Genomic DNA, 24,999 nt, shown 5'->3' on the forward strand with positions numbered 1-24,999 from the left:
GAGTTTTTGTTCATGCGTGGAGTCCAGAAAGACCTAGTGTGTCATCCATTTTAAGCTAAAACTGTACAGTGTTGAAGAAAAAATACGTAACCGACTATAATATGTACTAAACCACAACTTTTCAATAACACCACAACAGCAAAACAGTCGCTTCAGGTACACCAAACTCACAGTACAGTAGTAGAAATGATTAGCTACCACTACTCTGATCACAGAGGGTGGTGCTCCCGAATGCAGCCGAGTCACTCTGATCGTAATAGTCGGTAGTCAAAGTGTTAAGAACAGTTGGCCCTCATTTTAAAAATAGTAATTATTGCTGGTTATCCATCCTTTGTACAGGTAAAAAAAGTATTCTGCACATCCTGACCCCGAAGGGGAAGACACCCTCCATGTGGCAGTTTTGGTCGCCATGACACACCATCCCCTCCACACCTAGCTATTATGGGCTTTACCGAAGGTCATCTTCAGAACCTCACAATAGGCATCTCTCAGCCTTGTTCTTGCCTCAGTCAGGATGCCACTTATGGGAATACCACATGATAGTCCCATCAAACGATGTACTACTAAAAAATGAACTTTTTAAACAAAACACATCTTTATTGAGTCTTCATGAGTTCTGGAACTGAAATTAAAAACACAACTACCTACCCGATATGTTAGAATCACACAAAACAGGAAATAAAACTAAATAAACAAAACCATAACACAGGAAAGACTAGGTGGAATATTAAATTCCCTCAGCAATCCGTTCTTTTGCCAGGTACCTGATGAAATTTTTCAACAATTACCTATTCGGTCTGGTTTTTCCAATTCTTTTCCAATGGAGATCTAATGATGAGCAAACAATTAGGACTATTCAACAAACACCACAAAGAAGTGATGTACTTCATTTCTCATTTTTTATTATTTGTTTTTAGTCAAGTAACCAAAAGCAAGTGCAGCCAGTTGTGTCACACACACAGCAACACATGGCTGTGTTGGTTGAGTTGTCATGCGTTATATCATCATACCATTAAAGCTATTTTATAAACAAGAGATATAAAAAATGACAATCCCCAACAAAATGTTACTTTTTACATATAAATTTTAATTATCCTTTCTTTATTTTTCCTGTTTAGCCTGCGGTAATTACCTTTTAGATAATACTTTAGAGGATGATATGTATGAATGTAAATGAAGTGTAGTCATACAGCCTCAGTTCGACCATTCCTGAGATGTGTAGTTAATTGAAACCCAACCACCAAAGAACACCAGTATCCATGATCTAGTATTCAAATCCATGTAAAAATAACTGACTTTACAGGATGCTGGAACTCTCGACTTCCAAATCAGCTGATTTGGGAAGATGCGTTCACCATTAGACCAAACCGGTGGGTTAATTGTTAATTATCCTATAAAAATATTACTTTCCACCATATTAGATGTATAGCCAAAAAATTTTAAATTGATACAAATAGCAGTAAAAAAAACCTACGAGGAAATTACAGTGACAACCTCAGCAACAAAATAAATATTTATGCAATAATATTGCTAAATTAAAAAATCAACAATTTAAATAAAAATAAATCTCACATTGAAATTACCTTTCCTTTCATTAATGAAGCAATGTGTGTAGTTTTATTGCCTGGTGCAGCACACATATCTAAAATTAAATCTTCACTTTGAGGGTTTAGAACATGACTACATTAAATTGATGGATAGTTTTGAAGTAATCCTAACTCAGGTGGTAGAGTGAAAGATGGAACACCACTCACAGTTTCCTTCATTTCAACAGCAATACCTCCACAAAAAAATTGTAAAAATTGAGATAAATGCAAATTACATAAATCATTCACTATTCATAACAATAAAAATGATGTACAACAGTGATAGAGCAAGGTAACACCATCCACAAGTTCTACTAATTCCAAATACAATTTTATAATTTTTTTTTTTTTTAATTTTAACCCATCAGGGAAGAGGGAGACTTGTTAAAATGCAATAAATAGTAAACACACTTGAGTGCTAGTAGTATTTTAATTATCTTCATAAGAGAAAGGTTGATGTAAAAAATCTTTTCAATAATAAATGAGTTTGAAACTAAGGTTCTCAAACCTGAATAAGTCATATAATCAGCCTGCATTACGCATATCAATGTCATACACATTACATGCATTTACTTTTGTGCTCAAAATAAAATGTGCAGGCATAATTTCTTTATAAAACTAAAATATGATGTTTTTTTAATCAGATATAGTACATTTTTAAAAATTCTTCTTGAAAACTTGAAAAAATACTAATGTTAATGATTGAACCATAAACTATCTGCAACTATTAGAGCAGTTGTAGTTGAATAAGCAAACCCCTTTGACTACTCTTTTACTAATTATCAATTTCAATACTTTCAAACCACTGTGCAGGGAGTGGAAATAGTCACTGAAGTGGATGAAGGTGGTCTCTTCCTACACTCCTGACTGCTTGAGTTAGGCCTTTTGTAGACACTTTTCACAGACATGCTTAACAACAATTAAATAAATATTTTCATGAAGGACATAAAATTTTTTTTAATGTTTATTTAATTTTTCAATGTGAAAATCTGATGTTACAGTGTCAAATTTACAATTGCACTTTTTCTTGATACATGTTAAAAACTTTCTTTTGAAATAAGATTTACCTAAATTCAAATATATTAAACTATCGATGTGTTTAATTTAATATTTACGTAAGGAATATTTTTTTTCTTTTTGCAATGTTTATTGATAATTTAAGAAAAAAGTATATTTGTTAAACTGAAAGCTCCACAGCTACAAATAAATCTTCTTACCCAGATTTTATTAAAACCCAAACAAACTAAAATAAAATTAAGCAACTCCTTTTTTCTATGTAAATTTAAACTGAAAATGCTTTACTAGTATGTGAACCTTGTAACTGACAAATAATAAAACAAAATTGAGCATTTAAATTGACCTTTCAATCTTAAAATATATTTTTGTTCTTGATTTTGAAACAGTTTAAATAATAGTTAATTAACACATTAATAGGGAATGGCTCCGTTAGATCACTACAGTTAAGAATGCTGGATGCAAATTTTGATATTTTTTAGTGATCAGTAATTATAGTATCAATGCAACTTAAAAAGTCTAATTCAAATATAAAAAAATAAAATAAAAAATGCATCTATGGTGCAGTTATCACTTATTTATATATTACATTATTGATGATATGTATGATCAGATGGAGTTTTTTCCTTTCCTTACTTATTACAAGTTCATTAATTTTATTTAAATGTAATTTAATTGGCAGTCAAAATAGAAAATACTCTTAGATCCAAAAAAACATCGCTGGGTTGGCAAGTTCTGTTACAATACTCTACATGATGACTAATTTAATTCATTAATATTGGTATAAAATTTTAAGTTGTGAATATCACAGTTCATTGACAAACATGTATTTAATTTTATGAGGTTGGATATACTAGTGGTTTTTTAAAAAAAATATGTGAATTTTTCTCTGGAGAAACTTCTATTCATGCTGAAGTAAACAGCATGGTGAAAACTCATAAAAAACAAATCTGTATAGAATAATTGAAGAGTACTACATAATATGTACTGTACTATAAAAAAGTATTAATAAAGTTTTTAATAACAAACCAAATAAATTTTACATATTTAAATTTCATTTTGTTTAATGACAGATTATTATCACCAACAGCCAAGTCAGTATTATAAGTTATTAACAATGACCTACGTTGATATAAAACCCTAGATGTGGCATGTATGACATACTGTCAGATCACATCAGGATGATTGGAAGAATGAAACCTGAAATGGTATTATATTTTCTCAATGGGGAGTTTCAGAGTTGGTTAAAAAATTCTATCTATATCACATTATGTATGAAATGAGAAACTTTGTCAATAGATATTTTAAATAATGTTTATAAGAAAAATTATATTTATTTTTAACAGGATATCTGTTAATTAATTTGGTTTTTCGGCTAACACCATTAAAGGAGAAAAGAGAAAAGGTAAACAACAAGACATCAATCTTATAAAAATACATCATTTAATCGAGAAAAACATTAGAATGCTAACATTAATTTTGTTTAAATTATATTTCTGTTAACCAGATATATTTGAAACAGAACTATTACTTGTTAAGGTAATATTATTTCTTACTAATAAATATTACATCTTATACACCATTAATATATTATTTAAAATACTGGTAACAAAAATTACAATCCAATATAAAAAAAAATTTAATAGGTTATTTACTGAAAACTTTAATTTAGTGTCAAGCCAAAATAGTACAGCTGATACTAACATTTATTATCTGGCCTTACACTAACTTAAATTCCCAGTAATCACATTATTGAATAAATAATTAGTTTTAATAATGTATTTATATAACTATTCATAAGTTAGAAGATGTCATCAACAGCATAACAATGACTTTCACCATAACAACTACACAATCCTAATTTATTTATAATTACAATAAAAATACAATGCGTTTTCTTGATCGGAACATTTTTCTATTGTTGTTTTAATTAATTATATATCAAGCAAACTGGTTTTATGATTAAAATTATTTTTATTACTACATTATTCTTCACACCTATAGCCTTATGTTTAACATCACCTAATAATGATACTTTAAAAGAGTTTATACCTTAGCCCTCAAACCAATTTATTCTAAAAACAGAACACTGTTGCACTTATCCTTAAACTTTCTTGGGACCTTTTTATTAATTATCATACGACAAGAGCGATTGGACACATATCAGATGAATTGAAATAGTCACTGAAATCAACATTCTGCATATTGCAGTAAAAATCAAAAATTTTAATTTGATTTATCAACTATCACTATCCATATACAACACTTTTATACATGAACTATCCTTTTTATTACTAAGTAATGAAACCGTACATTAACATTTTTCTCAATCTAATACTATATTATGCCTATATATTTACACACATTCCTCTTTTTGCAAAGATCTACTACAACAAGAAAATTCTCAATCTGATTAGAGCATAATTTCTTAAATATCCTAATCAAGAAATGGGTTTAGACTTTCAAAATGAGTATGAAAATTAATCAGGAGATATGACGCTACTAATAGCAGGTTTATTTTTCTAACATTTTCCGTACACTTGCCTGATCTTTTTTAAACACCATTTGAAGCTGCTTATCTACTGGCCATGTTAGGACTGTACAGAGCTTCAACCACTGCAATTGCTTGAATTGAAGTATTATAGCGACATATAATTTTTATTTTAAATTTGTCAAGTTAAAATTTAGATTGTCTGGAACATAATAGAGAGTGATCAGTAATGAAACTGATAAATGAATGGAATGTTAGCAGCAAGTGCTTTATTATACATATGGATGTTGTTCTTCCAATACCTTTACCAGAAAAGGAATTATATTGAAATCCATAACTTAATCATAATCCATAAATGTAAATATTATATTAGATATAATATGTACATATTATGAATATAGATTGGTAATGTTACTAAAATCATTCATATTACTGTCTGCTTATCTTCTAATACAGCAATAACTAAACATTTTGATTTAATGGTTTTAAAAACTGTTGAAACTATATATATAAACTGGTAATATTTGGCAATTGACTCTGGTAATCATTAACACTACCTCTACCATTATCACCTACCTACCTCTATCATAATCATTAATGCACACCAATTCGAAGGTAAAAAATCTCATTAGCATGTCTTGTAGGTTGTAGCTGATGGACATAAAACTCCTCGGTTCTAGTCAAACCTTGACAAAATCATGTACTCTTCTATCATTGCGTGCTACTCAAGCCTGTTGATGGATTTTCCATTAATTCTGACATTTGGGTGGGTCACTACTCTTCTTAATGATGAGTTCACAGGGGTTGGTGCTGGATAGATGTAATTACTTCAAATATAACATCATGTCCTTGACAAGGAGTTTTGCTTATACAGAGTGACACAAGGAAATGGGAAATTTTGAAGTAACTCTCACAAAAGTAAAAAAAAATTAATTTACAGGTTTTATTATTGAAAACAAAAATTAAATTGCATGCCATTTGTTCCAACACAAAAAATTTCAATTTTTAAAAATAATGTCCATAAGATGATGGCCATTTGAATGAATGCATTCCTGGTAGCGAATGCTGAGATTTTAATTTTGCATGGCACTTTGAAACACTTCCATGGGAATTCATGAGATCACATAGTACGATGGTTTCAGTTTCTGTACAACTTGAATTTTGTAAGGGTGAAACTTCAAATCACTGTAGAGTATTTGGCGGATAATTGTTCGATTTAGGTTCAATGCTGCAGCGTTTCCTTGCCGATCATTGTGGATTCCATCCAATTGAGATCCAAACTGCTTCATTGTTTTCTGGGGTTTGTTGACTTCATGGTGGTTTCTTTTTTAAAGTTGAACCCATCTCATGCTATGTCTTGATGGCAAGGCAAAATGGAATGTGACCATGATGTCTTAAATTATAATGATGTTAAAATTCCTGTTGAACAGCAATCACACTGTCACCATTCTTGTAAAGTGTCTTCACGGCAAATTCACATCGTGTATCAACCCACATCCTGGTCTACCTGGTCTATATCCTGGCCACCCGGTCTATGATTACCAAATGCCAGGTAGTTGTGCACAGAAGAATGCCACTCCCACTTTTCTACCAACTCTTCAGGCCGCCACTACTACTTTGAAAATCTCCCGTTTCCCTGTGCCACCCTGGAATATACTCTTCTGTATTCTCGATAACTGTAACATCCTAAGGGAGGTTCAGTTAAAATGTTTACAAAAAACCCAACTACATCCTTCATGATGACAGAAATAATTATTCTTATTTCAATCAGGATTTAATCTGATACTTTTTTTTTCTGTTTTAAATTTTTTTTAATATCAGTGTAATTAATTCCCGCTTAATGAAGAAGGCTCTCAAGAATTAAAGTCTTGCTTTTCAATTAAATCTGGAACAGAATTCATTTTATTAATGAGAACATTGCTGATCTCAGAAGTGACTAATGTCAATATCAATCGACTTGATTTCTTTATTGTTAAATTATAAATTGTGCTTCAGTTAAAAAAGAGTAATTTTTTTTTTTTTTATCTTATTTTGTATTAATCAATTAATTTTTTCAAGTTTCTAATAGAGTAGAGTTATAATTAAGTACTTTTCTCATTATTATATAATGTAATTTTTGTACAATTCTCTTGAAATTTTTCTTTGAAATACATTACTGATCTTTTTTTTCTGTATAGATTTCAGGCCACAAATTACCATATGATACTCTAAATGAAATCCGAAGCAGATTAGAAGAAGTTTCACCAAATCTAACAAGATATGGTGATGCAGAAGAAGCCAATTTTTTCACGCAGGCTGTTGAGCTTTCTAAGGTAAGATTGAGATGAAAACTTTTTAACTAATTGAATATACAAAGTGTCTGTAGTATGTTGTTCATTGGTTTATTTTTATATATTTTAAATTTTCAGTTTCAGAATAAAAGTTGATCAGTTTGTAACTAAAATAGCATATGTAATTGAGGCCCTGTAATTTAGGAGAAAGATTTTTCAACAGAGATAATAGCCACTTCATTCATGTTATTTGTATTAAGACATGAATTAAATAAAAAAAACGAATAGTTATTGTTTTTTTTTTTTTCAAAATCTTCTCAAATAGTTTTGTTACATAAATCTCAATATGCCCGCCCTTTATTACGTAAATGAAGTTTACTTCTGATCTGGTTGGCACCAAAAATAGGCATAATCAAGAAAGGTAGCTTAAGTGTAGGTAAATTATAAACTGAAATTGCAGTCGTATGTGTGATACCAACAAACTAGTTAGTTCATAAACCTTTTATAAGGTATTATAAATGGTTTATTATTTCAAAGTATCAGTTGAAAATCTAGATGGTTAGAATTATCGAGATTAATCACTTAAAAAAGTGTGTTCTGTTATTTTGAAAATTATAATTTGATTTAAACTGAAAAACTGAAACTGCATCATGTTGTATCACAATTTGCAAACAAAAATACTGCAAAGTAAAATATCTGAGGTTAAGGAACAGCAATAAGATTTGTTATAATTACTGTCATGTAATTATATTTACTCAATAGCCAATTTCTTTGCTAGTCAGAATTAATATCATCTGCATTTCACTGGCAAGGCATGCTGATGTATTATCAGCTTAACAAATAAACCAATCCTTTCCTTAACTTCTCTGTTATTCCTGGCATTGGACAATTCTTCTTATGACATGTTATTCTTGACCGTGCACATAACATATAGCTGTTGTGTTATGTCACCTAACAGACTTGATTATAGCAAGTAGCACACTTTTTGAAAAAAAGTGTGCTACTTGCTATAATCAAGTTACTCACCATTCACATTCAGTGACCAAGGCATGGGAGCTAAGTGCTGTCTTGACGATATAAATTTATTTATTGAAGTCATATATATTTTTAGTAGTTGACAGGTGCGCCTACCCATTTTAGTTATATATGATAAGTGAGTGGTTGCGACATGTATGCTGGTGGTGTATGGCAATGCGCTTAGTCCACTCATGCTGTTAGGAAAGCTTTAGAAGCTATTAAAGACACTGGTTGCCAAACAGTTTCGCAGCTCAGTAGCCATTTATCACACAGACATTCAGTCTTATGTTTTAGGGTGACCAGATGGGGTGGTGGTAGGAGAAATGCCATGCAAACCAATATGATTTACCTAAAGCTGGGCCAAGAAATTAAAAAATTAAAATTAAATTGAAATATACCAAATTTATTCTAAAAATTAAAACAAGAAGATAGAAAATTATAAGAAAACTACTGAATAAAAAAATATCAGTATAATCAAAAATTAAATACTAATCATACTTCTACGATTGACCGATTAATATTATTTACTTTATTTTAAGCAGGGTTCTATAGAGATTTATAATATTTCATTAACTAAACATAAAAATATATATAAATATATATTACAACAATATTACAACATATTAAACAATTACTGTAAAGTGAACAGTATACTATCCTGTAATAATAAAAAGAACAAATCGAAAAACTAAAATTTAACACATTTAAATACAAAAATTGTCAGCCAAACTGAAATAGTTTGATTTCCACGGCCATATTTACCACCTTCGTTTTTTAGACTCTGGGACCACAGTTAGATATAAGATGAGATGAAATGGTAATTTTATAGCGAGTGAAAATGCCATGCCTGACCGGGATTCGAACCCAGGACTTCCAGATGAAAGGCTGAGACATTATCACTCGCTCCATGGAGTCTGGTGGCCATATTATCACCTAATAGAAATTAAAACTATTAACAGTAAATCCAAATTAAAATTAAAAAAAAGAAGAAAATAATATCCTGTGGATTTATTTCTTTATAAAGAAATTAACTTGACCAGCACGAATCAGAAAAAAATAAAATACTGCAAGCATATGATAACCTAATCTAATTATGCCAGTGACTTGTTTTTATTATCTATAATTTTTAAACAAAATAACTTACTGAATTTACATCAATTTGACAACTGCAAATGAAATTGTTTTTTTATATCGTTTTCTTTTTTTAAGAAATTTAAAGCCAAATGAGGAGAATGGGTAGAACCATGTCAGTCAGTATAGTCATGAAAGATGTTTTTAAGGATATTTAAAAAGAGAAAGAAAAACTACGACAGAGCTTTTTAAGCAAGCTACAAAAGATAAAATCAAAGACCCAGCTATAATAGTCCAGTGAACAGTTGACAATTGAAAAATAAAATTATTTGAAAATGTAAAAATGAGACTATATCTATTGAAGTGAAAGTATAATGTTCAATGGAGTAAGTCATTTTAATTAAAGTTTATATCTACTTCTTTTTCATTCTTTATTTTTTCTCTTAAGTATTAAACAACATTTCAAACATAATTTTACCATATAAAATAACAAATGAAAAATCTGACTTCAACATCAGCTCAAAAAAAAATCTTTAAATTACATTGAAGAATAAAAAATTGTGAAATATTTATTATTCAGTATTGTCTTTCCTTGTGAAGAGTATCAGTCAAGAGACAGACTCAGCACAGTGCATAGTCATACACATGCTCGATTATACATCGAAAACATACTTCTGAAGGTTAAATAAATCAAGAAGTTTGCCATTATCTTCAGGATGCTAGTATCCACAAAAGACCAAACCAAAGGAAATCATCCAAGTGAGAAATCCATCATGACAATATGTCAGCCCATTTCTCATACCTACTCCAAAACCTTTTAACTCAACATTTTGTACTGTAAAAGCACTTATTTTTAGATATGGTCCAATGTTATTTCTGGGTTATTACCTGAGCTGAAAATCTTGCTAAAAATGTAATGAGAAAATAGAGGACATTGTGATGTGAATTCCACTCTAAAAAAGACTCCTAGAAATATTCTCAACAACAGGAAAAGTGCTGAAATTTATGTACATTATGTATACAAAGTCCAAAAGGCGCGCACATCAAATAATAAAAAAATAAGACATTACGTAATAATATTTAAAGATTTATTTATTTACACAAAATATGCTCAAAATGTCTGCCCCGCTCACTAATGAATATAGAAAATCTTTATAACATGTTTGAAGTAACTTTGTGGAGCACATGTATACTGATATTAAACTCCGTTGTTATATTCATCTTTAGTTCCTCCAGTTTTTATAGACCTTTCCTTTAAGATCACAGCAAGAGATCTGGGGACATCAAATCAAGAGAATGTGGGTACCATAATTCTTTAGAGATGATACACTCCCAAAAAACTCGTGCAAGAAATGCATGGTTTCATTAGATGTGACATGTGGCACTGTCCTACTGGAACCAACAATCACGTTCATTATTTTCAAGAAGCACAATAAACTATGTAATGATGTCTTGGTATATAACACTATTCACTGTAGTTTTAAAGAAATGGGGCCCACTATTCGACAACATGATATGGCACACTGCACTTCCATTTTTTGAGAGAGTTGTAAGCTTCTATACATAAAAAAAAAAACATTTAAAAAAAAAAAATACTAATTTTTAAAGAATTTGTTTAAAAAAATGAATTTAATAATGTTGGGATTTGCAAAACAATGTACTAAGACTATGCTGCTTCAAAAGTTTATATCCTAAGATTGCTCTCTTTAAAATCTAATTGGAATACCATACTGTCAGATAGATCAGATTTAGTGTAAACATGAGTAAAGGAGTCTCAAAATTAATCATTCAATTAAAATCAGAAATTTATATTTAATAGCTTAGTTATCCTTTTAAATAAAATTACATAATAATGAAAAATTGAGAATTCTAACATAAAACTTAAACTTAGCTAGAGCCCTAAGTTATTTACCATTATACATTATAATGAATAATTATACATTATTTATTCGTTATGAAACTAACTATTTATGTATATAAAAAAATAAAAACAAATAATAAGAACATACAAAACAAACTCTTTTGCTTAATGAATGTTTGACTCAGAACATCCATTATTAATCTTCTTGAAATTCGTAGAAGCCTTATCTACATGAACTTTGATATTCACATATTAGAATTTCTCAAATTGTTTTATTAATACTAATATGGAATTGGCCAATCTGAAATTAATTCTAGTTGTAATTTTGAATATAATTTATCATTATAACAAGTATCATTTTTAATAGTTCTTTATTAAATAGTCAACGGATTAGTATTATTGTAATGGACCCATTGAAATATTGTTGCGGAGAGGCCTTTAATAATAAAGTTTCTCACACCTGTATCCAGAATAAAACATAAATTATAATTTTTTGAACGGTTTTCCGAACAACATTTTACAAACAAAATCACTGCACTGAAGCTCACACTGACAAATCTGAACATAAACTGCATCTTGTCTATGGTCTCCCGATATAACCCTACCACCATACCTTAGCATTATAAGTCTATGTGAATGCGTAACACTTTCTGTGGGAAAGTGCTTTCTGTGGGATAAGTTTGTTCCCATTGCAAGCATGATGTCATACTATGATAAAATTTAGCAAGAATGAGTGATAAGAATTGAATCATCAAAAAATAGTTTATTCTTATCTAATTATGTCATGATTATCCACATCAGTCTTCTCTGAATAAATTCATTTAACCTCGCATTTTTAAAATTGTCTATCGACGTAACACAAAATTTATAAAATAAAAAGTATATAATACTAACAAAGTAACCAACTTTGCCCTATGAGCCTATTTTAGTCAAAATTAATAATGGTTACAGTGTAAGCGGTTTTCATGTAACACATGTGGATTTTCAATTGACCAAATTATATAGTGACTGTTCACATAGCCACTAAGGTGAAGCCATGCCTCATCAGTGAAGAAAACACAGACACGCTCTGCAACTCCATGGTTTTCAACAAATGACTGAAACCATGTACAGTACACTACACGCTTTTTGTTAACCGGCTCCTTCAATTCCTGAACACTGCGAATATGATGTGCATGAAAGTGTAACTGCTTCATCGCTCTCTGAATACTTCCATATGAAATCAGAGTGCGCAGGTAGTCTCCTCAAGCTTTTTGAAGGTGAACACTACATATCACATTCTTAACCTCAGCCAGTTTAGCATTGGTCAAAAAGCTGGTCTCCCGGTTCTCTTCTTGTCTGCAACTGATCCACATTCTCTAAAATAGGTGATTAATCTTGTTATGGTCAAATTGTTAGGCACTGCGACATCCATAAATTTCCAATGAAATTTGCCTACAACCCGTGCATATGAACAACTGGAAAAACAACATTCAACAATTTATTTTTCTTCAGAAAGCGACATGTTTACCAAACAATAAACAAAGTACTATTGCAAGATATATCACAATGGCATCTAGGTCTGTTGTTGTTAATATCCATGGTGCTATCTTGTGGTAGCCAATAGAACATTTTCAACTATACTACTATTTGTAGACACTTTAATTTTTATGTGCACAACTTCTGGATCTAAATGTATATGTGTACGTGCATGTATATATAGTGTGTGTATGTGTGTGTATAACTTGTGAGTTTAACTAGCAGTAATTTTTGTTTTTATACTGGACCTGAGATTTTGTTTTTTGAAAAATCAAATGAAATCATCCATTCAGATGAAAAAATGACATTGTGCTTTTTTTAACACTTTAATGGCTTTTTACAGTAAAATCAGTATTTTTCAGATAGTCCCACACTTATATTTGTTCTGTTAACTGGAATTTTTTCTTTTTCAGTACGTAAAAATCTGTGTAGACAATAAATTTTATACATAAACCAGTGAATTTCACATTATTAAAAGAACTTTAATATATACAAGGAATAAAGTACAAAATAAAACTGTTCACAGGAAATGACTTGTAAGAGTGATTACAATCGCACTGCAAAAAGCAACGGATTCTGTAGATAGCATTCAATCATTTTATTATCAGTCTGTTATTTACTCTTCCTTGATGATGAGTAATGATACCCATGATAAATAAACTCATAACTTGTTGGATTGGTCTGTAACATTATTTTTAAATCAAAAATTATTTTGAATCTATGTAAAGGGAGAAGTAAAAGTAAGATAATGGTGAAATTAATTTTTTGAAGATTATACAGATTTTGTGATAAAAAGAAAAATAGAAGAGCTAATTTGAGACAAATAAAGTTTTTTAGGTGAATGTACATGTTTGACAAATGCAATGCTGAAACACTAGTTAATTACAAGTGGTGTTCTTGCCATGGAATTTCGATCCATTTCAGAGTGAACTCTACAGGATCTTTAAAAATAAAATGTTTTCAAGACCTGCTGCAAAATTCTGATTGTGTTAGGAATTCTGTGATGGAGCTGTGGTATGGGAGGGTGAATTGATCTTGCTCCCAAAAGCAGACCAGATCAGAGAGAGTTTTGGTGCTTCTTGTTAGAATTTCCAAATTGAATTTCTTAATTGTCTTTGACAAATTAAGAGATGAATTTGGGTAACTGTAGGACAAAATTGTTATTGTTGCAATCAACACTTGTTTAAGAGGTATGAGAACAGAATTTAAATGTTTCTAGTACAAAAAATAAATATTTAATAGTGCAGTCTAGTTTGGAATTTAGTAATGGGAAATGGTTATTTTGTGTTCTTCAGTGTTACAGAGAGGTACAGGGATTGCGGTTTCATAAAATGGTTAATCAGTTACTTGAGAGGGCTACAAATTAGAATAGATGAGCGAAATTGGAAGAAGCCTAGTACAAAGGTGACAGTAAAGTTGAGTAAACACACTGATGAAAATGTGTGCCGAGGTATTTACATTAGGGACATCCTGACAAGAGGCCAAACTGATGACTGTGATATGTAATCAGATTTAGAAGGTCTAAAAGATGACCTCCCCATCGTAAAGCCCATTAGGACTAGGAATGAATGGGATGGTGTGGCAACCAGAATAATCACAAGGTGAATGTCTTCCTTTACGGTGGTAGGTGAACTGGCATTTACAAAAATTGAATTCTATGGAAATAACAATCATAAAAGAGTATATGATATACTATCAAAACTTAAATATGTTGTTTAGAATTAGTGATGTGGAATGCTGACGTTAATAATTATTCTCATTCAGCTAGTCAAACTGTTCAGAAGGTTCAACAAACACAATGGGGATTTTTTGGACAAGCCCCTTATACCCCAGACTTCATACCTAGTGAATGCTCTAACTTGCTTCAAATCAAGAAGTAACTCGACCCTCAGCAGTACACATTGAAAATTGCAGTGTAAACCAGCTTAAATCTCATTCAGCTGACTTTTGTGCACAGCATCATAAAAAACTTTATTTCTCAATATTAAAAGTGCTTAAAAAATAAAAGTGATACGTAAAAGTATATTTGCAAATATTCAACCAGTATAATATAAAATTACCAATCTTTCTTTCTTTTGAGATGCAAACATTTATAGATAAATAAAATTACTGATGTTGAACTTACTGCTTTAAAATGTCTTTTCTGTAATAAAGGAAATGAATCTGCTTGCTTAAATGAAAGTGACTGAGAAAGTTGAGGTCGCTGACCTAATGCACTACATGGTGCGTCTAACAAAATGCGATCAAAAGTATTTTCATTATATGGTGGTGCTTTCACTCGGCCTCTTTCAGTTATACAATTACCATCAAAAGCTTTTGTTGCATCAAATACATAAGCAGATACATTATTCAAATGTTGATTTTTACAGTTTTCTTTTATCCTTTCAATTTTCTTCTCAGTTTTATCTAAAGCAATTATTTGACCCTGTAAAAAAATAAGCTAGCATGTATACTTAACATAATCACAATCTATTTCAAGTTCTTAAACTTATTTTTAAAAATTGTTTTATTTACAATAGGTAATTAACACAGACTGACCCCTTTACGAAATTTTCATGCTACACTCCTACTACATCAGATAAAAATAATTTTAAGCAAGGGTGTATCTATTATAAAAATAACATTTTTATTCCATTCTAAGAAAATAATAAAGAATGAGAAGAGACTAGGTGAGAAACAAACAAAGCTGTAAAATAAAAACAATACATAAATTAAGACACTAAGGTCTGTCACCCCAAAATGGTCTTCAATATAGAATTGGTTTGATTAAGACCATTAATTGGTATTCAATCCAGAACAGACACAAGTTAAAAGTACTGGAAAAAATGCTGATTTAATATATAACATAATAAAATAATATTAAACAATGATTTAATAAAGGAGATATGTGAATTGCAGTAATAATTATGACTGTACTTTTATTATATATGAAACAAAATTTTGTGATAGATGAGATAAGTTCACTTAAATAGTACAATTACTATATCTTGAATAATTTAGTATATTTGGTTCTTTGGTCTTGTTGGGTTGGGAGAAACAAATCGAATAATATTATTCCGTAGACATACGTTATCCTTTGACATACATAATAAGTGTTAAATCATTCTATATAAGAAACTAAGTAACAAAATTACTGAATATATAAATTTTGTACTACTATATCCAACGTGTAGGGGTTTTGGAACTCATTCGAATGTGAATTCACTTTTTTCTTTAATATGAATCATTAGAAATGGGTCTTTTCTTCTTATATTTTTTTGTTTGCCAATCTAATGTGAAAAATACTTAGTGAAAATAACCAGTTTAAGATAGCTGAAAGAAATTTTAAAATGTAAAATTTTTAAAGCACACAAACAAAAAAAAACTGAAAACACTGAATTTATATAAAATTTGTCACTAGTGTAACATTTTCATTAGGTATAAATCAAAATTTCCAAAAACTTCTTTGCACAATAAAAATAAAGAGATTTGTTAAAATGTTATAAAATAAACAAAAATGAGAAAAATTACAGACATGAAATCCAATACAAACAATAAAATTTCAGCTCAAAATTTCCAAAAGAATACTTTTTAACATACTTCAAAAATTAAGAAACTGCTTTGCTATTTTTTTTTTTTTAATATTATAATAATGAATAGTAATTTTTCATAATCTTTTATACATGACAATAGTACTCTTTTAATTGAGGATAATGAATTATTTAAAATGCTGATTAACTGACAATGCAGTCAGGTACTCTTATCCATCTGTGGAAGGTTAATCACACATACAGTAAATATATAGATAAACATAATAGTAATATAAAAAAAAAACAGAATAGATTTTAAATAAGAATAAGAAATACTTATAATAAAACTGGATGTGAGTGAAAAATTGTGAGTAAAGAATCTTACTGTTTTTTCAATTTTACTGATGCAGTGGGCGGTACCATTTTCTGCAGTTTTGGCAACTGGATGGATATTTAGTGCCATATGAAAGGATAACCAGCTACTTATTATTTCTAGTCGAAAATCATAAAAATGACCATGCAACGTACTTAGAACATAAAAAGTATGCTTTAACAAATGTTGTAAAATATGGATAAAAAGTTTTTTGTACCATCAAATGTTTTTCTACTACAAAGGTATTACACCATCATTTGATCTTGTCCATCTATTCCAGACATAAATTTATTTTAATTTAATACAGCTACTGGCTTCTCCATCACAGTTCCTCTTTTGTTTGTGAAAAGGCCCATTTCATTCCCAAAATCAGTGGTAATAGAATTAACAGTAGTACACTTGTCATGACATTTGTCAATGTCAACTCCATTACAGAACATGATTTGTGTTCTTCTTTTTTTAGTTTTTTGGACATTAAATCTTGTGGATTATTTTTCCCATCAGTTCTAAGAGTACCGATACAGCATGTGTCTTGGTCAAGTAATTTGGTAGCTAGACCCATGCTACCAAAATTATATTGTCACACTACACGACCATTACCTAGATTTTCTTGCAATAAATGCATCACTACCTTTTCTCAATGACTAGTAACCACCTGAAATGTCTGTAGCCCCTTTATGTACATGAATTTTAAGGACCAAACCATTTGATTCAGTTACTATATTCAATTTCATGTCAAATTAATGACGCTTGTTTTTTATATATTGGTGGAATACTAAATGACCATGCCAGAGAACCATGGACTCATCTAGAGATAATTCTTTGCCTGGGTAATAAATCTTTATCACTTTATTATTAAAAAAGTCTATTACTAGCCTTATCTTTTGTAGACAGTCAACAGCATTATTGCTGACAGATGAGAAATGTAAACACCTAAAAATAAAAAAAAATCTGTTTCAGGACATGTACTTTCTAAAACTGGTGTCTCAAAACGTGGATCAGTCATCCAATAGTCACTGAGACAAGATAATGAAATGGTGTCAATGTAAGGCAGTAAGGCTAAAAATATTTTTAACTCTACAAGAGTAACATCCTTCCAATCTGTAATATAGGATTTCATCTTTGCTTGTAGACAACACAAAAATTTCTATGGCATATTCATTAGTAAACTGGACAATAGTTGCAAAAAATTGTCAACAAGCATTTGAAAAAAGTCTATAGGCTTGGCGTCAATTGGAATTGGAATATACATTTCTTGTTGTTTTGTAAATATAAATTACTTTAATGTACCAGCATCTTTCTACTGATTTCTAACCTTTACATTTTCATTACTCAGCTTTATCATTGAGAACCTCAGCTTCACTCACAGAGCTGGTACTCAAAGTTTTTGAACCCGGAAAATACTCATCACTGCTGTCTTCTAAATTTTTCTAACTATCTTCTAAATATTGCAGTAATTTTTCACTATTTAACATTTTATTTCAATCAGAAGTAGAATTTTTGTTCATGCGTGGAGTCCAGAAAGACCTAGTGTGTCATCCATTTTAAGCTAAAACTGTACAGTGTTAAAGAAAAAATACATAACCGACTATAATATGTACTAAACCACAACTTTTCAATAACACCACAACAGCAAAACAGTCGCTTCAGGTACACAAAACTCACAGTACAGTAGTAGAAATGATTAGGTACCACTACTCTGATCACAGAGGGTGGTGCTCCCGAATGCAGCCGAGTCACTCTGATCGTAATAGTCGGTAGTCAAAGTGTTAAGAACAGTTGGCCCTCATTTTAAAAATAGTAATTATTGCTGGTTATCCATCCTTTGTACAGGTAAAAAAAGTATTCTGCACATCCTGACCCCGAAGGGGAAGACACCCTCCATGTGGCAGTTTTGGTCGCCATGACACACCATTCCCTCCACACCTAGCTATTATGGGCTTTACCGAAGGTCATCTTCAGAACCTCACAAAAGGCATCTCTCAGCCTTGTTCTTGCCTCAGTCAGGATGCCACTTATGGGAATACCACATGATAGTCCCATCAAACGATGTACTACTAAAAAATGAACTTTTTAAACAAAACACATCTTTATTGAGTCTTCATGAGTTCCTTCATGCTACTCAGTCTCAACAAGACTGAGTAGCATGAAGGAACTGAAATTAAAAACACAACTACCTACCCGATAAGTTAGAAGTTGAGTTCAACAAGCAACCATCACACAAAACAGGAAATAAAACTAAATAAACAAAACATTACATAAACCTGAAACCTTATCACACAAGAACAACAAAACCATAACACAGGAAAGACTAGGTGGAATATTAAATTCCCTCAGCAATCCGTTCTTTTGCCAGGTACCTGATGAAATTTTTCAACAATTACCTATTCGGTCTGGTTTTTCCAATTCTTTTCCAATGGAGATCTAATGATGAGCAAACAATTAGCACTATTCAACAAACACCACAAAGAAGTGATGTACTTCATTTCTCATTTTTTATTATTTGTTTTTAGTCAAGTAACCAAAAGCAAGTGCAGCCAGTTGCATCACACACACAGCAACACATGGCTGTGTTGGTTGAGTTGTCATGCGTTATATCATCATACCATTAAAGCTATTTTATAAACAAGAGATATAAAAAATGACAATCCCCAACAAAATGTTACTTTTTACATATAAATTTTAATTATCCTTTCTTTCTTTTTCCTGTTTAGCCTCCGGTAATTACCTTTTAGATAATACTTCAGAGGATGAATGAGGATGATATGTATGAATGTAAATGAAGTGTAGTCTTATACAGCCTCAGTTCGACCATTCCTGAGATGTGTAGTTAATTGAAACCCAACCACCAAAGAACACCAGTATCCATGATCTAGTATTCAAATCCATGTAAAAATAACTGACTTTACAGGATGCTGGAACTCTCGACTTCCAAATCAGCTGATTTGGGAAGATGCGTTCACCATTAGACCAAACCGGTGGGTTAATTGTTAATTATCCTATAAAAATATTACTTTCCACCATATTAGATGTATAGCCAAAAAATTTCAAATTGATACAAATAGCAGTAAAAAAAACCTATGAGGAAATTACAGTGACAACCTCAGCAACAAAATAAATATTTATGCAATAATATTGCTAAATTAAAAAATCAACAAGTTAAATAAAAATAAATCTCACATTGAAATTACCTTTCCTTTCATTAATGAAGCAATGTGTGTAGTTTTATTGCCTGGTGCAGCACACATATCTAAAATTAAATCTTCACTTTGAGGGTTTAGAACATGACTACATTAAATTGATGGATAGTTTTGAAGTAATCCTAACTCAGGTGGTAGAGTGAAAGATGGAACACCACTCACAGTTTCCTTCATTTCAACAGCAATACCTCTACAAAAAAATTGTAAAAATTGAGATAAATGCAAATTACATAAATAATTCACTATTCATAACAATAAAAATGATGTACAACAGTGATAGAGCAAGGTAACACCTTCCACAAGTTCTACTAATTCCAAATACAATTTTATAATTTTTTTTTTTTTAATTTTAACCCATCAGGGAAGAGGGAGACTTGTTAAAATGCAATAAATAGTAAACACACTTGAGTGCTAGTGCTAAGCAACTCCTTTTTTCTATGTAAATTTAAACTGAAAATGCTTTACTAGTATGTGAACCTTGTAACTGACAAATAATAAAACAAAATTGAGCATTTAAATTGACCTTTCAATCTTAAAATTTATTTTTGTTCTTGATTTTGAAACAGTTTAAATAATAGTTAATTAACACATTAATAGGGAATGGCTCCGTTAGATCAGTACAGTTAAGAATGCTGGATGCAAATTTTGATATTTTTTAGTGATCAGTAATTATAGTATCAATGCAACTTAAAAAGTCTAATTCAAATATAAAAAAATAAAATATAAAAGCATCTATGGTGCAGTTATCACTTATTTATATATTACATTATTGATGATATGTATGATCAGATGGAGTTTTTTCCTTTCCTTACTTATTACAAGTTCATTAATTTTTTTTAAATGTAATTTAATTGGCAGTCAAAATAGAAAATACTCTTAGATCCAAAAAAACATCTCTGGGTTGGCAAGTTCTGTTACAATACTCTACATGATGACTAATTTAATTCATTAATATTGGTATAAAATTTTAAGTTGTGAATCTCACAGTTCATTGACAAACATGTATTTAATTTTATGAGGTTGGATATACTAGTGGTTTTTTAAAAAAAATATGTGAATTTTTCTCTGGAGAAACTTCTATTCATGCTGAAGTAAACAGCATGGTGAAAACTCATATAAAACAAATCTGTATAGAATAATTGAAGAGTACTACATAATATGAACTGTACTATAAAAAAGTATTAATAAAGTTTTTAATAACAAACCAAATAAATTTTACATATTTAAATTTCATTTTGTTAATGACAGATTATTATCACCAACAGCCAAGTCAGTATTATAAGTTATTAACAATGACCTACGTTGATATAAAACCCTAGATGTGGCATGTATGATATACTGTCAGATCACATCAGGATGATTGGAAGAATGAAACCTGAAATGGTATTATATTTTCTCAATGGGGAGTTTCAGAGTTGGTTAAAAAATTCTATCTATATCACATTATGTATGAAATGAGAAACTTTGTCAATAGATATTTTAAATAATGTTTATAAGAAAAATTATATTTATATTTAACAGGATATTATCTGTTAATTAATTTGGTTTATCGGCTAACACCATTAAAGGAGAAAAAAGAAAAGGTAAACAACAAGACATCAATCTTATAAAAATACATCATTTAATCGAGAAAAACATTAGAATGCTAACATTAATTTTGTTTAAATTATATTTCTGTTAACCAGATATATTTGAAACAGAACTATTACTTGTTAAGGTAATATTATTTCTTACTAATAAATATTACATCGTATACACCATTAATATATTATTTAAAATACTGGTAACAAAAATTACAATCCAATATAAAAAAAAATTTAATAGGTTATTTACTGAAAACTTTAATTTAGTGTCAAGCCAAAATAGTACAGCTGATACTAACATTTATTATCTGGCCTTACACTAACTTAAATTCCCAGTAATCACATTATTGAATAAATAATTAGTTTTAATAATGTATTTATAAAACTATTCATAAGTTAGAAGATGTCATCAACAGCATAACAATGACTTTCACCATAACAACTACACAATCCTAATTTATTTATAATTACAATAAAAATACAATGCGTTTTCTTGATCGGAACATTTTTCTATTGTGAGTATCCATATACAACACTTTTATACATGAACTATCCTTTTTATTACTAAATAATGAAACCGTACATTAACATTTTTCTCAATCTAATACTATATTATGCCTATATATTTACACACATTTCTCTTTTCGCAAAGATCTACTACAACAAGAAAATTCTCAATCTGAATAGAGCATAATTTCTTAAATATCCTAATCAAGAAATGGGTTTAGACTTTCAAAATGAGTATGAAAATTAATCAGGAGATATGACGCTACTAATAGCAGGTTTATTTTTCTAACATTTTCCGTACACTTGCCTGATCTTTTTTAATAACCATTTGAAGCTGCTTATCTACTGGCCATGTTAGGACTGTACAGAGCTTCAACCATTGCAATTGCTTGAATTGAAGTATTATAGCGACATATAATTTTTATTTTAAATTTGTCAAGTTAAAATTTAGATTGTCTGGAACATAATAGAGAGTGATCAGTAATGAAACTGATAAATGAATGGAATGTTAGCAGCAAGTGGTTTATTATACATATGGATGTTGTTCTTCCAATACCTTTACCAGAAAAGGAATTATATTGAAATCCATAACTTAATCATAATCCATAAATGTAAATATTATATTAGATATAATATGTACATATTATGAATATAGATTGGTAATGTTACTAAAATCATTCATATTACTGTCTGCTTATCTTCTAATACAGCAATAACTAAACATTTTGATTTAATGGTTTTAAAAACTGTTGAAACTATATATATAAACTGGTAATATTTGGCAATTGACTCTGATAATCATTAACACTACCTCTACCATTATCACCTACCTACCTCTATCATAATCATTAATGCACACCAATTCGAAGGTAAAAAATCTCATTAGCATGTCTTGTAGGTTGTAGCTGATGGACATAAAACTCCTCGGTTCTAGTCAAACCTTGACAAAATCATGCACTCTTCTATCATTGCGTGCTACTCAAGCCTGTTGATGGATTTTCATTAATTCTGACATTTGGGTGGGTCACTACTCTTCTTAATGATGAGTTCACAGGGGTTGGTGCTGGATAGATGTAATTACTTCAAATATAACATCATGTCCTTGACAAGGAGTTTTGCTTATACAGAGTGACACAAGGAAACGGGAAATTTTGAAGTAACTCTCACAAAAGTAAAAAAAAATTAATTTACAGGTTTTATTATTGAAAACAAAAATTAAATTGCATGCCATTTGTTCCAACACAAAAAATTTCAATTTTTAAAAATAATGTCCATAAGATGATGGCCATTTGAATGAATGCATTCCTGGTAGCGAATGCTGAGATTTTAATTTTGCATGGCACTTTGAAACACTTCCATGGGAATTCATGAGATCACATAGTACGATGGTTTCAGTTTCTGTACAACTTGAATTTTGTAAGGGTGAAACTTCAAATCACTGTAGAGTATTTGGCGGATAATTGTTCGATTTAGGTTCAATGCTGCAGCGTTTCCTTGCCGATCATTGTGGATTCCATCCAATTGAGATCCAAACTGCTTCATTGTTTTCTGGGGTTTGTTGACTTCATGGTGGTTTCTTTTTTAAAGTTGAACCCATCTCATGCTATGTCTTGATGGCAAGGCAAAATGGAATGTGACCATGATGTCTTAAATTATAATGATGTTAAAATTCCTGTTGAACAGCAATCACACTGTCACTATTCTTGTAAAGTGTCTTCACGGCAAATTCACATTGTGTATCAACCCACATCCTGGTCTACCTGGTCTATATCCTGGCCACCCGGTCTATGATTACCAAATGCCAGGCAGTTGTGCACAGAAGAATGCCACTCCCACTTTACTACCAACTCTTCAGGCCGCCACTACTACTTTGAAAATCTCCCGTTTCCCTGTGCCACCCTGGAATATACTCTTCTGTATTCTCGATAACTGTAACATCCTAAGGGAGGTTCAGTTAAAATGTTTACAAAAAACCCAACTACATCCTTTATGATGACAGAAATAATTATTCTTATTTCAATCAGGATTTAATCACTGTTATTTTGAAATTTCAGTATCCATTTGTGTTTTATTGTTAAGATACAAATAATGTGTAGTGATAGCATATACTTTGAACTAGATGCCATAAATATGGATTAATTAATTATTTCATTACTCAACACATGATCACTTTCTGTTTGTTTTTTAATACAGTTTTCATCCTTGTAAGAACACAATTACAAGATTGTGTGATATAGTAATTACTATGTTACTTCAACTAGTTAATCATTTGCAATGTACATAAATAAACATTTTATTTTTATTTTAGTACACTCCAGTCTTTTCATAATTTTATTAAAAACTGAAATCATGACTGAATAGAGTTGATGTTAATAGGTAACAAACTCTCTGTCTCAGCAATTTGCCTGAATTATATAAAACATTTTCATTAAACATTAGATTTTAATATGTAACTAATAGTTAATAATAATTTTCTCTACAATTTGTATAATAATATATGATAATAATGATAAAGGCACATCACATCCTACATGAGGATTATTACTTTTTAATAAAATATTGTAATTCATTTCTGAGTTTATTGATGAATGACATTTACATTCATCACAAAATTTATTCATTTCAACTTATCTTCATCAGTCTTCTAACAAGTGATTAAATGTCATCTACCTGTCTCTAGAGACACATTATAAAGTAAATAAATTCAAAATACTAAAATAAAGGTAAAATTAATTCTTACTTCAGCTGATATTTTAAATACAATTCTAACAGATCTTTTGTTTTTTGATGTTGGTGACACTGCTGCTAAATCTGAAATTGATTGGTTTGTTCATTGGTTTATTTTTATATATTTTAAATTTTCAGTTTCAGAATAAAAGTTGATCAGTTTGTAACTAAAATAGCATATGTAATTGAGGCCCTGTAATTTAGGAGAAAGATTTTTCAACAGATAATAGCCACTTCATTCATGTTATTTGTATTTAAGACATGAATTAAAT

The 24,999-nt window shown here is 30.1% G+C and overlaps 2 protein-coding genes across 3 annotated transcripts in view; one reads left to right on the forward strand and one right to left on the reverse strand.

The window, feature by feature from the left end:
* Window positions 1–24,999, forward strand: part of LOC142334492 (NADH-ubiquinone oxidoreductase 75 kDa subunit, mitochondrial-like) — a 106,293-nt gene that overhangs the window by 46,456 nt on the left and 34,838 nt on the right. For both annotated transcript variants that reach the window (XM_075382564.1, XM_075382565.1), the window contains one exon: window positions 7,269–7,403. In XM_075382564.1, coding sequence (XP_075238679.1) covers window positions 7,269–7,403 — 135 coding nt within the window. The remainder of the gene's footprint in view (window positions 1–7,268; window positions 7,404–24,999) is intronic.
* LOC142318542 (tRNA (cytosine(72)-C(5))-methyltransferase NSUN6-like) lies at window positions 11,794–24,813 on the reverse strand. Its single transcript, XM_075355101.1, has 4 exons — window positions 24,741–24,813; window positions 19,902–20,100; window positions 14,954–15,253; window positions 11,794–12,018 (listed from the first exon to the last, which is right to left on the reverse strand). The coding sequence occupies exons 2-4, from the start codon at window positions 19,956–19,958 to the stop codon at window positions 11,794–11,796; spliced, it is 582 nt and encodes a 193-aa protein (XP_075211216.1). The 5' UTR covers window positions 19,959–20,100; window positions 24,741–24,813.

This window comes from Lycorma delicatula, chromosome 1 (assembly GCF_047948215.1).
Source record: "Lycorma delicatula isolate Av1 chromosome 1, ASM4794821v1, whole genome shotgun sequence".
Taxonomy (NCBI): Eukaryota; Metazoa; Arthropoda; class Insecta; order Hemiptera; family Fulgoridae; genus Lycorma; species Lycorma delicatula.

Excerpts from the sequence above, each read along its gene's own strand:
- LOC142318542 (XM_075355101.1), bottom strand. The coding sequence starts at position 19,958 with ATGTGTGCTGCACCAGGCAATAAAACTACACACATTGCTTCATTAATG. Across the intron at positions 15,254-19,901 it reads CTTCATTAATGAAAGGAAAG|GGTCAAATAATTGCTTTAGA; the intron begins GTAATTTCAATG and ends ATTTTTTTACAG. Across the intron at positions 12,019-14,953 it reads AGAAAAGACATTTTAAAGCA|TATGACATCATGCTTGCAAT; the intron begins GTAAGTTCAACA and ends ATTTTATCATAG.